Here is a 12,571-nt window from a genome sequence, read left to right as displayed (position 1 = left end):
ATAAACAAGAAACAAATAATTATAATAAAAACTTGGGGTTTAGATTTAAAAACAAAATTAAAATATTAAAAAACAAATTAAAATTACAGGAATAAATAGTTAATATCAATAGATTAAATTGATTAAAAATTAGTGGATTAAAATAATTAAAGGCTCCTCAGATGCTCAGCCAAAGAATTGTATTCCCTGATGGCGCGAGGAACAAAAGAGTTCTTCATTCTGTCCGTGGAGCAGCGCTGGGACAGCAGTCTGCTGCTGAATGTGCTCCTCCTGCTGGTGAAGGCCTCATGTAGGGGATGTGAGGGATTCCTCGTGATGGAGCTGAAGACGGCCAGAGTTCTCGGCTCTGCCACCTCCTCCACAGGAGCCAGCTTCAGTCCCACCACAGAGCTAGTACAGATTCAGACTTCCTTCATCAGATTCAGCAAAGTAGGCCCAGACCATACCGGGACCTCCTCTGTGCTTTACAGCACTTCTATTTCTTCATATTCTTCAATTTCCAAAGAGCTCAAGTTTTGTCTCATTAATACAAAGGAAGTTTGATCCGATTGTTAAAGTCAGACTCCAGACATCTTTTGATCTATTATAAAACTGTTCCCTGTTCTCTTTTCATTATGATGATGGCCGTTTTAGCCCAAAAAAAATAATAAAAAAGTTTTTATGATATAACTTCTGCAGAGCACAAGAAATTCACTCTTCTGTTGCTGGGAGCTGTTTTTTTGTATTTTCCATGATCTTCAAGAGCTCCTGCTCATCGTTGCCCGTCATTGTTCAGCGAACAGCTACACAAATTAAATTAATTCACTTTTGTAGTTCTTTTAGAGTTATTAAATATCTTTCAAAGTTCATTCTTCTTACTCTTTTCCCAACTTTTTAAAAACTTTTAGAATCTCATTTAAAAAGAAAAACAACAGAAACCGATCCAAAGTGAGTTTTTTCTCAAAGCTTAAACATTAGTTTTGTTGTTAATATAGTGTTAAGTATCAGCACCCAATTGTGCTAAAATGTTAGGATTCAGTTTGTAATAATCTTTAATTTGACCCAAACACATGAGCATCATGAGAAAAGCAACATTTTAAAAAGAAGTCTGAGAACGGTATTTTCCTGAAACCTCAGAGCTTTATTTCATTCCAGCTAAACTTCAAAGGATGCATGTTTGTCAGATGGCTGCCATGGTAACAAGCGGTGAGCGGTCTGATGTGAAGCACACTCTTAAACCCCGCGCTGCAACATCCTCGGCTTCAATGAAACACATGAAAAACTATAACAGAAGTAATGATAGCAGCTAAAATGTTTAACCCAGTTTACAGTCAAACATTAGTAGTGTTGTTATTTTTTTTTATTCCTTCTAAAATTATCAGCCAAACATTGTAAATTCCTTTCTACACAAACATCTCTGACTTGGCCGTTAAGAAAATTCAATAAAAACAAAAGAGAAAATAAAATTTCTTCAAAACGAAATCTACAAAATATAAAATTACATCTTCCTGTGTCTCCTCTGGCAGGAGCCAGTCACTGCATGTTGGCATTTTGGAAATCTTTCGCTACATTTAGTGCAAACCATCAATCCCCCAAATCCTGTTTTCTGTTTGTTCATCAGAAGCTGTTTAGATTAAAAAGATTAATAAATAAAAGATAAATACACCATGCTTTCTTCTAAACAGGCTGTGAAAAAGTGATGAGAACATGTCGGGGCCTCACAACGACTTCCTGTGAGCGTTCAGTCTGATATGTCTGGTCATTTCGGTGAAATTTCCAGCTAGAAGGTTCCTAACAGACACCTTAAAGGGCATCCGAGTGCGTTGAGCCAGAGAGGGACCTACTCCTCCTCCTCCTTCCTCCTCCTCCTCAGGTGGACAAACTAGTATCTGCTGGCTTCGGAGCTGCACCTCTGTTAACGTCCAGCAGGAGGCAGCGGTCCTGCTGTGCGGCTGTCCCACTGATTTCTGGGTAGGATCAGGCGGTTGGGCCGAGCCGTGCGGCTGAGCGTTAGTCCAGACTGCGTTTAGTGTCTCTACCGGTGAGGCCGGCTACAGACGAGACGGGATGAGTCAGAGGAAACGGTGACGGGAACTGAAGGGGGCGGGAACACAAAGGGCAAAAAAATGAGAGATTAAAGGATGAGTGACAGAAGAGAGTGAGCGGTGGTGAAGAGAGGAGGAGGAGCTTTAAAACTCCTCCTGGTCTCCTCGTTGTCCTTCCTCGAGCTCTTCATCTTCTGGCGGAGCAAACCCCTCCTGCACACACAGAGGAATTTATAGAACGTTTAGTGTGTTTGCATAAAAAAGGGTCAACAAGAATCTGTTAATAAAGGATTTAGAGCAAAATTGGTTATTCTGACAAACCAAACAAGCTGTTTATTTCTCTATAGAAGTCTTTGGCTTTTTCAGCAGGTACTTCCTGCTTGGAACACCAGGGGGCGGGGTCACTCAGTCCAGTTCTAATGTACAATCAATCAAATGAACTGAATAACATTCTTTAAAACAAATGTTTCTTTGAATGTGTGTTAGTGTCTGTGAGGTTCTTCTGGTTTTCACAAGTGTTTTAAAAACGTTTCTAAATATATAATTGTGTAAGACTAAAATAACTAGAAAAGTTGCATAAAGTTGCATAACGTTAGGGTGAATACTTTTTCTGGAGCTGTTTGCTGAAAATGCTGAAGTAATTTACTCTAACTGCTGAAGGGATTTGCCTAAAATGCAAAAACTATTTGCAAAATGCTAAATTTGTTAAAAGGCTTTAAATTTTGTTAAATAACTATGAAAGACAGCTGAAATTGGCATACATTTCTGAAAAATTTGTAGTAAGTTCGCTTTAAAATCCACAATACAAGGCAATTTAGCAAAAAACATGTAGTGTGTTACTTGAATATTAGCTAAACTCTAAATTAGTCCAAAAAAATTACCTTTAGTAGATGCCAAATTAGCCTAAAAACCAGCACATAGCTAAAATACTAGCTCAACTCCAAAATATAGCCTAAAAATCCCAAGTAAATGCCAAAATATATAAATATATATTTAAAAAAAACGCTTTGCTGTTGCTAAAATATTAGGTAAACTAAAATCTAGCCTAACAGACCACAGAAGATAACAAATTAGCCCAAAATGTTAGCGTTGCTGATAAAATATTTGCTAAACTCCAAATTTGCATTAAAAATCCATTCAATAGATAACATGCTAGCCAGAAACGTTAGCATGTTAATAAAATATTAGCTAAATTTCAAATTAGCATAAAAAAACTCAGTAAATAGCAAATATGTTAGCTAAAAACGTTAGCATGTTGATAAGATATTAGCTAAATTCCAAATTAGCATAAAAAACCTCAGTAGATAAAATAGTATCCAAAAATGTTATCATCTTGCTAAAATATTAGCTAAATTCTAAATTACCATAAAACATCAGCAAATAGCAAACATGTTAGCTAAAAACGTTAGCTTGTTGCTAATTCCAAATTAGCATAAAAAACCTCAGTAGATAACATAGTATTCAAAAATGGTATCATCTTGCTAAAATAATAAACTAAAATATACATAAAAAATATACATTAAAACCTCAGTAAATAGCAAACATGTTAGCTAAAAACGTTAGCATGTTGATAAAATATTAGCTAAATTTGAAATTAGCATAAAAAAAACTCAGTAGATAGAAAACATGTTAGCTAAAAACATTAGCATATTGCTAAAATATTAGATAAATTCCAAATTAGCATATAAAAACCTCAGTAGATAGAAAACATGTAAGCTAAAAACATTAGCATGTTGATAAAATATTAGATAAATCCTGAACTAGCACAAAGAACCTCAGTAGAATAGAATAGAATAGAATAGAAAAGCTTTATTAATCCCGAAGGAAATTTAAAAGCGGCCAGCTGCTTTTACAATCACAGACATAAAACCCTAAAAACACTTAAATTTAAATATAAAGAATCAGTAAAATATTCCTAATTAAAACATATTAAAAAACCTCAGTAAATAGCAAACATGTTAGCTAGAAACGTTAGCATGTTGATAAAATATTAGATAAATTCCAAATTAGCATATAAAAACCTCAGTAGATAGAAAACATGTAAGCTAAAAACATTAGCATGTTGCTAAAATATTAGCTAAATTCCATATTAGCATAAAAAACAGTAGACGCCAAATTAGCTAGCATATGCTAATTTAACATCTCAATGTCAAATTATTTTAAAATGACTGTAAACAATGGTTTCAAAGGGCACAAAGTTTTTAAGTATGTTTTTAAAAATTTTGAATAATTTCTCCAAGATTGCAGAAATCTTTGAAAGTGTGATTGAGTTTTTAAGTGCAGAAAGGAGCAGAAGAATCACTGCTAAAGTTAATATTCGCAGATTTTCTTTTGTGAACATTTTTACCTGACTTGGATGGAAACATTAAGTGAACCTTTGAACGTGCTTGGTGATATTTTAACTAAAAGTCTGAAGTTTTACCAGAAGCTGCAGCTCAACAGATGTGAAGCAAAAGGGAAAAACTGAGTTTTTTGTTTGATTTTTAACCTTTTAACACATGAGGCGCTGCCGGTGACGCTTAAACAAAAATTTTTAACAAACTTCAACCTAATAACTTGTTTTCAGTGTGCAGATCTACATGAAGTTTTTCTCTTTTTTTTTTTACTTGTTTAATATTAATTCCGCCTTGACTGAGAGTAATACGTGGAGCTGCACCTCTGTAGCGTAGAGTATGTCTATGATTTTGCTGAGGACGGGGTTGCTGTCGTTTTCGTTCTCCTGGCAGATCAGCTCGATGTCTCGGAGCTTTCCGAAGTAGAAGTCCCGCTCCTTCTCCAGGCCGTCCACAGTCAGCTTCAGGTCCATGATCTGCTCCAGGGAAAGACACATCTTCATTTTGAGGACGAATGTTCTGTGTGGAACACAAAGGCTCCTCCTGGCTCCCACCACCCAGAATCGTAGTGACAGAGGTTCTGTACCTGCTGGTTGAGCTCCACCAGCTCGCCATCTCCTCCATTCCGGCTAACCGGAGTGCTCCTGCGGGCCGCCGTGTGGATCTGCCTCTGAGGAGGAGGAACGGTCTTCGGCGCCGTGGGAGACGTCCTCATGGGGCCTGAAAGACACAAACATCAACGACTCTGGATGAACCTCATAATCCTGAGGAGGGTGGGCAAACTGTCTAACTCGTGGGCCACGAGGATGTTCTAAAACGTATCAGAAGGGCCGTACCGAGGCATATTCATGGCGGGTTTTGGTGATTCACCTTGTAAAAGAAAGAAATAACACGGGATCCAGACAAAAACGTACTTTAATCTCATTTTAGTCTTTTTTCACCAATGGGTTCCCCCAGTGAAAAACTCCATTTCAGGAAAATGTTGCGTTCATGTGGCATTGGAACAATCGGAAAAATGACTGTCCGACTTGGAAATGAACACATGAAAATTGGAAAAACAAATGAATAACTTTCTGTGCCTGTAGTGTCATCTCTGGTGAAAATCAAACACTACTATGGGTGATCAAAGTAATTTATTCCAGTTTGGCGGACCAGATTAAATAGTTTAAAGGACCGTAGTTTGCCCACCCCTGTTCTAGCTTCACTCCATCAGCGGCACCGGCTGGAGGGCAGTTCCTCATGAACCTCTCCAACAAAAACCACCAAAATCATGAAGCAGCAGCAGCCCGAGAAACCAACCCAGAATCCTTCTCTATGTTCTTCATCTATGAAAAGCAGAACTTGTGCTGACTTGTTTTGTGGTAACAAAGACGAGAACACAGCATAAAAAAGTCCTACAAAAGCTCCTGGAGGAGGAATGGCACTACCACAAAGATTCCAGAAAACAAGTTGAAGATAAAGATTACAGAACAACTACAAGCAAAGCAAGACAACAACTCCATGTTTGATCTAGATCAGAGGTCTGAAACCTGCAGCTCCAGATCCACATGTGGTTCTTTTATCTCTCCATGGTGGCTCTTCGTCCAAACATAAAATAATTCATGGAGACTGCTGATCCAGACATGTCGACCGTCTGAGTCAGCAGCTACCTGTTAACCAAAACTACCTAAAGAAAACAAATAAACAAAGCCCACAAACTAAGACTACCAAGATCCAACCCTAAACTAAAATAACAATAAACCTCACACAGAGAAACTTTTATTTAGAAAAAAAAAAGGTTGAAAAGAAATTAGATTTTGAGAGATGCTAGGTTCTTTCTTTATTTTTGCTTCTGTTCATGCCAACAAATAGACATAATTCATATTTATTATTAAAAAAACAAGATCAAGAAAGCAAATCCAAATTTCTTAAAGGATAAAGTAAGACTAAACGGCTCCTTCTAGGTTTTGATCAGTAGAAATCGAGCCCAAATGGTTCTTTTACTGTTAAAGGTTGCCGACCTCTGATCTAGAACATGATCTGAGAATCTTTAGCTGTTTTCCAGACTCCTGCAGTTCAAATGTCTCTTCACCTCCATCCAAACCATTAATTGTACATGAGAACACTGATCCTCTTTTAGAAATGAAAGAGAAGTGTATTAAAAATTTTAAATTCTTCCAAACAAGTATGAGAAAAAAATAGAGCCAAAGAGCAGCTTTGTTTTTGTTTGGAGGCTTTACTTTGTCAGAAGCCACCTAGTGGTTACACGGTGAACTGGTCTGCTGACCGACTGAGAGGAAATAAAAAAAACTTGGACTCCAGGAGGAAACTTGTGGCTGTGGTAAAGTGTTTTCCCTGGATATGAATAAAACTCCTGTGTGTACGACTGAAAATGCTTATAGATGCCGTTCAGAACCAGCCAGAACACACAAACCCAGAAGCAGGTCACACTCAGAGAAACCCATGCAGGACGGGGGAGTGTTACCTGAGCAGGAGGCCTTTTTATGCTTAGGATGAATGGGTTGACCTGAGTTAGAGGTGGATGTTACTGGATGAAGGGGTGAGGACTAAACGTCACACAAACACACTTTTGCTGGACTTTGTACCTGGGTTGGGCGGCGGCGTTCCCTCCTGGCCCTGCCTCATCAGTAAAGGGTCGTACTCCTTCCCGTCGTAGTTGGCATCGAAAAACCGCTTGAACCACTGAAGGAACTCAAAGTTGTCCTGAAACTTCCCCTTCACCAGTCTCTCCACAGGGATGATCTGAGGGGCAGAAACACTCCGACCTTTACTTCACCTGCAAACCAGTCCCTGCATGACTGCGTGCAAATTCAAGAACAGAGCGTGCACTCGTCACACGAGCAGTACCAACGGGCTCCTTGTGCGGTTTGAGGGGTTGTAGAAACAAATATTTAGTGCGAGCCACTGTGTATGCCCCATACAGATTTGTACTTTTTTGCCTGCAGACAGCCTGTATCCCCCATCAGAGCAACTGTAACTAAGATATAACAAGTTTCAGCTCAACCCTTTAACACCTGAGCTCCAGTGTTTATGGTCTTTGATTACTGTAATTGTGTGAATGCTTAGTAAGCATTCACACAATCAAGCTGGAGAATCCCAGTGATTCTCCTATGGTATTCATAAACTTAAAAGTTTTTTAAATATTGAACAAAGCGTGCTCCATAGGAAATGAATGAGAAATTATTCAAATTCTTCAAAAACTTACTTAAAAACTTTGTGGACTTTGAAACCACCGTTTACAGTAATTTTAAAGTAATTTGACATTGAGCTGTTAAATTAGCATTATGCTGGCTAATTTGGCTAATATGTTATCTACTTAGGTTTTTATATGCTAATATGGAATTTAGCTAATATTTTAGCAATATGCTAACGTTTATGGTTAATATGTTATCTACTTAGGTTTTTATATGCTAATATTTAATTTAGCTAATATTTAAGCAACATGCTAATGTTTTTGGTTAATTTATTTTCTACTGCGGTTTGTTAGGCTACTTTTGAGTTTACCTAATATAAATTAATTAATATAATTAGAGCAAAAGTTCATGTAGATCTACACACTAAAGAAAAGTTATAAGGTTGAAAAGCTAAAGTATGTTAAAGATTTTGTGTTTAAGCGTCACCGACGACGCCTCAGGTGTTAAAGGGTTAAGAAAAAAAGCCACATTTGGAAATAAGAGCCTTACCTTGTCCACGTTCATCCTCTTGAACGCAGCCTGTAGGACTTTGAAGTTGTGGATGTATTCGTGCTCCAGCTTAGCGTTGAACTTGACTTTCTTCAACAATATGCAGCCTGGAAACAGCATGTCCATGAACTGGCAGTACGCCGCGCCTGGAATCACATGTTCAAACGTTTTCACTTTCATCCCCTTTGAACACCTAAGCTACGTTCACAACAAATGCGATTTGTGCATCAGGGGGGGTCCGGTTTCAAAGTTCAGTCAATGTCCAGATGTGATCAGAGGTCCTGAAGAGCATCAGGAAACAACGTGGTGTTTCCAGAGTTAAAATGTCTGAATTTTGGGGAAGAATTTGCGTTCCTTCAACAAATCAGCTTTGGCCCGTGATGTGTTGATGATGTCATCAGTGGGTGGAGTCCAAAACCAATGTGGAGGAAATTCTCCTCCTGAACTCTACGATATTTTTATTTATTATTTTGTTTCATTGAGACAATTATAAAATTATATTCTTGTTTTATTTTATTTTTTTCTTTCCTCAGACTAAAGCGGGACAGCAAGTCATCAAACTGAGTCACACAGAGACAGAAGTACCGCTGAGAGCGTCCATCATAGCATAATGGAGGAGGGTTTACCTGAACAGAGCTGCTCGATCTTTGTGTAGGTGAGCTGTAGCGAGTCGTTAACCCACGCCAGCATGTCATGGCGGCTCAGGTTATCTGCGGTCATCGACGTGGAGTAGACATTCACCGCCATCCTCCTGCTCCGACATGCAGAGTATATCACTGCTGAGTTACTGATTTATTTGGTTCAAATCAAACATTTACCACATAAACATAAACAAGACTTCTGAAAACTCAAGTGTTCTAAACAATGAAAAAACTTTAGGAATATAACAGAGTCTTTACCATTTTTAATGTTTTTAACATCAAAACTCCCACATGTGCTAAATCTAATGTCATCTTTTTTTGTTTTTTTCATGAACTCGTTTTTCTTTCCTGTTAAAAACTATAAACAAAAGCAAATTATCTTTGTTTTTCTTCAGGATTAAAAAGTAAAAAGTTAATTAAAAAGTATCTGGGCCAGTTTTACACTGATTTGTGTCCAAAGTAAACAGAAGACACTCGTTCCAGGAAAACCTGCTGCAGTCGTGTTTGCTGTTTCAACATTTACAAACCGCAAAGTTGTGAAGAGAAAAAAAATCATGAGGAGTTATTTTTAGATTGAAACTCAAATCTTCTTATGAAGAAGAAAAAGTAGGTCATGAATGAGGGTGAGGAGAAATCATCATCCTCTTTTTAAAGCAACATCACAGCAAAAATGTCTTTAAAAAATGATAAACTCACCTTTGTTGAGTTTGTGTTGGTGTGAACTTTAGAAGAAGGGAGTGTGAGTAACCACTACAGAGAAAGACCTGCAGACACATTTATAGGAAAAACAAAAGTACAAAATATGAGGGAAAAACAAATCTTAAGAACAAAAAAGAAAGAGAGCATTTATAGATTTTCCTTTAAAACAAACACACCAATCAATAATTTATTAAAAACGTAACATTCGTTTAAATTTGAAAAGTTAAATGAATGTCCTTTATAAGCTGTTTTACTGTATCAAAAACTGCTTTTCTGTTAAACTTAGTGTGAAAATTATCATTTTACTGATGAAATTTGACTATTTTTTTGCTTTAATTCTCTGATCTTTTGTTAAAAATTTAACAAAGAAATTAATATTTACCAGATTAGCTGTTTGTTATTGATTTCCAGCCCTTATTGATCAACATTTTATCAGTTTTTCACATAAATTACACTTTTTTCTTAGTGTTTTATAGGCATCAAGCTACACAATATTACTAAAAAAAAACACAGTAAAAATTGTTTTTTTTATCTTTATTTCCCTTCAGAATAATCTAAAAAATCTGTTCTATTAAAGACTCACTCTGATCATCAGTTAGTTTATTTTTAAAGCCTTCACAGTAGTCTTTTAATCATGATTAAGCTGCTTTTAGTTTGAATATTTTTTTTAAAAAGTCAACAATTTAAATATAAAAATGCGTAATAATATGATTTTCAGTTTAATTTTCTTTATACATGTCCTCCATCATCAGAAAAATGTTAAAAACTCCATTTTAACCAAAGTGAGTCTTTAAACTTCACTTTACCTTCAAAATCCCTCCTAACAATTATGATTTTATCCTTCAGATTGATCAGTTTTCCCCGTTTTCCCTTGAAAGCGTCACAGATGAACCAGCAACCTCTGCTTCTCCTGTTAATCTGACCGTTAATCTCTTTAGCCGAACTGTTTGACGTTTCCTTCACACTGTTGAGCAAACACACAACCAGCATGTGTGACACGCCGATGTAAATATGACAACCAGAGCAACAAGCAGCCACGACTGTAGAGGTCGAGAGCAGCTTCCTGTCTGCTGCGGGTCTCCAGAATAAACAGCGTTCAGGACGCCGGGCTCAACAATGGCTTCCGGACCGCGGGGCTTCACAGAGGTGACAGCAGAGGACTGCTGGTACTGCTCAGGCCAGAACATTCTACACATTTGTCCACGTTTATGTCCCCCTTAATAGTAGGGCTGGGTATCGATAATTTACAGAAATAATTTGATTCACTAGAGCCTGGATCGATTTGAGTCTGATTTTTTTCGATCCACTCAATCGAATTCGATTCAATTCAATTCTGAGTTTACAAATTTAGACACATTTTTTTTTAGAAATGTTCAGATCATTAACATTGTAAACATTGTTCTGCTTCTCCTGGAGGTGTTTCAGTTTGGCCACTAGGTGGAGATCGCGCTATAGCATTACACCTTATTCCAGAAGAAGGAGAAAGTTTTTTTTTTTCTTTTAAATGAGCAAAAAATGTTGCAGCAGGACTATGAGATGCAACCTTTATAAATCCTGACGTTTAACTTGTGGAACTCGGATCCTAAAGGATCTCTTTGGTCATCCTGCTACTGGGATGTTTGACAGAAGATATCGCACATTAAATGTACAGCATCACGTCATTCCAGAAGCTTCTTTCCTCAGGCTGTGAGGTCTTTGAATGAAGCAAAAAGATGAGCGTTGTACAACGGTAGACTCCACTTAAGTGCTTCACTTTAACTCCTGTGGTTGGATGAGCAACCAATTAATTATCTACTCTTATATGCTTTTTAAATATTTGGTCTTATAAAGTGCTTCTAATTTATCTATTTATGCTTTTAATCTGTGTTTTTTTTGTCTATGTGGGGAGACCTGCAGTTGTTGTTCCAATGTGATTTAAATATTACAAAAGTCAAATAAATTGATTCTGATTCTTCTTCTAATACACAGAAAGCCAAAGTCTTCTAATTGTTTTAATTTGAGAAATAAAAAAGAAAAAAGATATATCAAATTTGACTAAACTTAAAATGTAAATGATCTAATATACTACTGTTACAACATGCAATTTACATTATATTGTCTTTTCCTCATTCTTCTTGATTTAATATACAGACATCTTTTATTTATAAAATCAATATCTATAAATATTTATTATTGATTCCATTTTATAAAGTTGGACCATAAATAGAAAACTAGATTTATTTTTAAAAAAATGGAAATTCCTTATTAATCTGCTGAAATATTTATGTCAGATTTTTTTTTTTTTTGCAATTTTCCAATTATCAGTCTATAAGGAAGATGATAACCATAAAAATCAACCCGTAATAAAAACAAGTTATTTAATTAAATTAGTGATTTTTTTTGTTTTTGTTGGATGCATTTATGAATAATTACTATAAAATAAAAGTCCTGAGCTGCGGATAAAGGATGTTGTGTTTATTTTGGTAATAACACATCCTCCTCACCTAAATGTAAATTTAATAACTGAAAACTATGGTTATTATTTGTTCAGATCATATTCTTTTGTTGCTTCACGTTTGCACCGGTTCCAGACGGAACACCGGGGCCTGCGTGGCTGGCTTTCCCGGCCCAAACGAGCTCCCCGGACGGCACACGGTGCAGACGTGAGCCGGTGCGGCGGACGTCGCGGCTCGGTAGCTAGCTCCCTCCCGGCTAACAGCGCCGCCGCTAGCGCCGCTAACGGAGCTCCGCCAGCGTTTCACCGCCGTCCCGGAACTTTAGAGATGTCCGGTTTGTTTTATTTTAAAACAATAATGTGTGAAAACTCGGAGCAATATCTAGTAGGAAACGGGACTTTTTAGCACCACCTTACCCCCCTCTGGAGGCCTTTTGGATAATACACACGTTTCAATAAAGGAACGCCTGCTTCTGATGGGACGGCTCCACTATCCAGCCGATTCATCAATCAAATCTGGGCCGAAACTACTTCATTTCGGCCCCCAAAACGTCAAATACTTTTATTCTAGAGGCTGAATCTTTTTTATTTACTCACTCAGGTGAACCCGGTTCCTTTCACCGACGTCCCGTTGTTTGCGTTGCTGGGTTCTCCGTTGCTATAAGCCCGAGTGTTGCTCCCACTTAAGCTGCTGCCAGTGCGCATGCGCCGCACACCGGAGGAAAAAGCAGAGATTTTTTTTTTTTTTTTTTTTTTT

The 12,571-nt window shown here is 37.3% G+C and overlaps 1 protein-coding gene across 2 annotated transcripts; it reads right to left on the bottom strand.

The window, feature by feature from the left end:
- Positions 1-1,099: 1,099 nt before the first annotated feature.
- Positions 1,100-12,544, bottom strand: mapre3b (microtubule-associated protein, RP/EB family, member 3b). 2 transcript variants are annotated; one of them, XM_036210592.1, is made up of 9 exons: positions 12,412-12,544; positions 9,378-9,445; positions 8,667-8,791; positions 8,041-8,186; positions 6,943-7,099; positions 6,822-6,863; positions 4,944-5,077; positions 4,681-4,833; positions 1,100-2,237 (listed from the first exon to the last, which is right to left on the bottom strand). In XM_036210592.1, exons 3-9 carry the CDS (start codon positions 8,785-8,787, stop codon positions 2,169-2,171), a joined length of 822 nt encoding a protein of 273 aa, XP_036066485.1. In that variant the 5' UTR covers positions 8,788-8,791; positions 9,378-9,445; positions 12,412-12,544; the 3' UTR covers positions 1,100-2,168. The 2 variants fall into 2 exon arrangements, with proteins under 2 accessions (XP_036066485.1, XP_024147351.1); XM_024291583.2 differs by lacking the exon at positions 6,822-6,863.
- Between the last annotated feature and the right edge of the window lie 27 nt (positions 12,545-12,571).

Source organism: Oryzias melastigma, linkage group LG24, assembly GCF_002922805.2.
Source record: "Oryzias melastigma strain HK-1 linkage group LG24, ASM292280v2, whole genome shotgun sequence".
Taxonomy (NCBI): domain Eukaryota; kingdom Metazoa; phylum Chordata; class Actinopteri; order Beloniformes; family Adrianichthyidae; genus Oryzias; species Oryzias melastigma.
This window is presented reverse-complemented; position numbering and strand designations above follow the sequence as displayed.

Excerpts from the sequence above, each read along its gene's own strand:
- mapre3b (XM_036210592.1), bottom strand. The coding sequence starts at position 8,787 with ATGGCGGTGAATGTCTACTCCACGTCGATGACCGCAGATAACCTGAGC. Across the intron at positions 8,187-8,666 it reads GATCGAGCAGCTCTGTTCAG|GCGCGGCGTACTGCCAGTTC; the intron begins GTAAACCCTCCT and ends ATGTGATTCCAG. Across the intron at positions 5,078-6,821 it reads TAAAAAGGCCTCCTGCTCAG|GCCCCATGAGGACGTCTCCC; the intron begins GTAACACTCCCC and ends TGTGTCTTTCAG.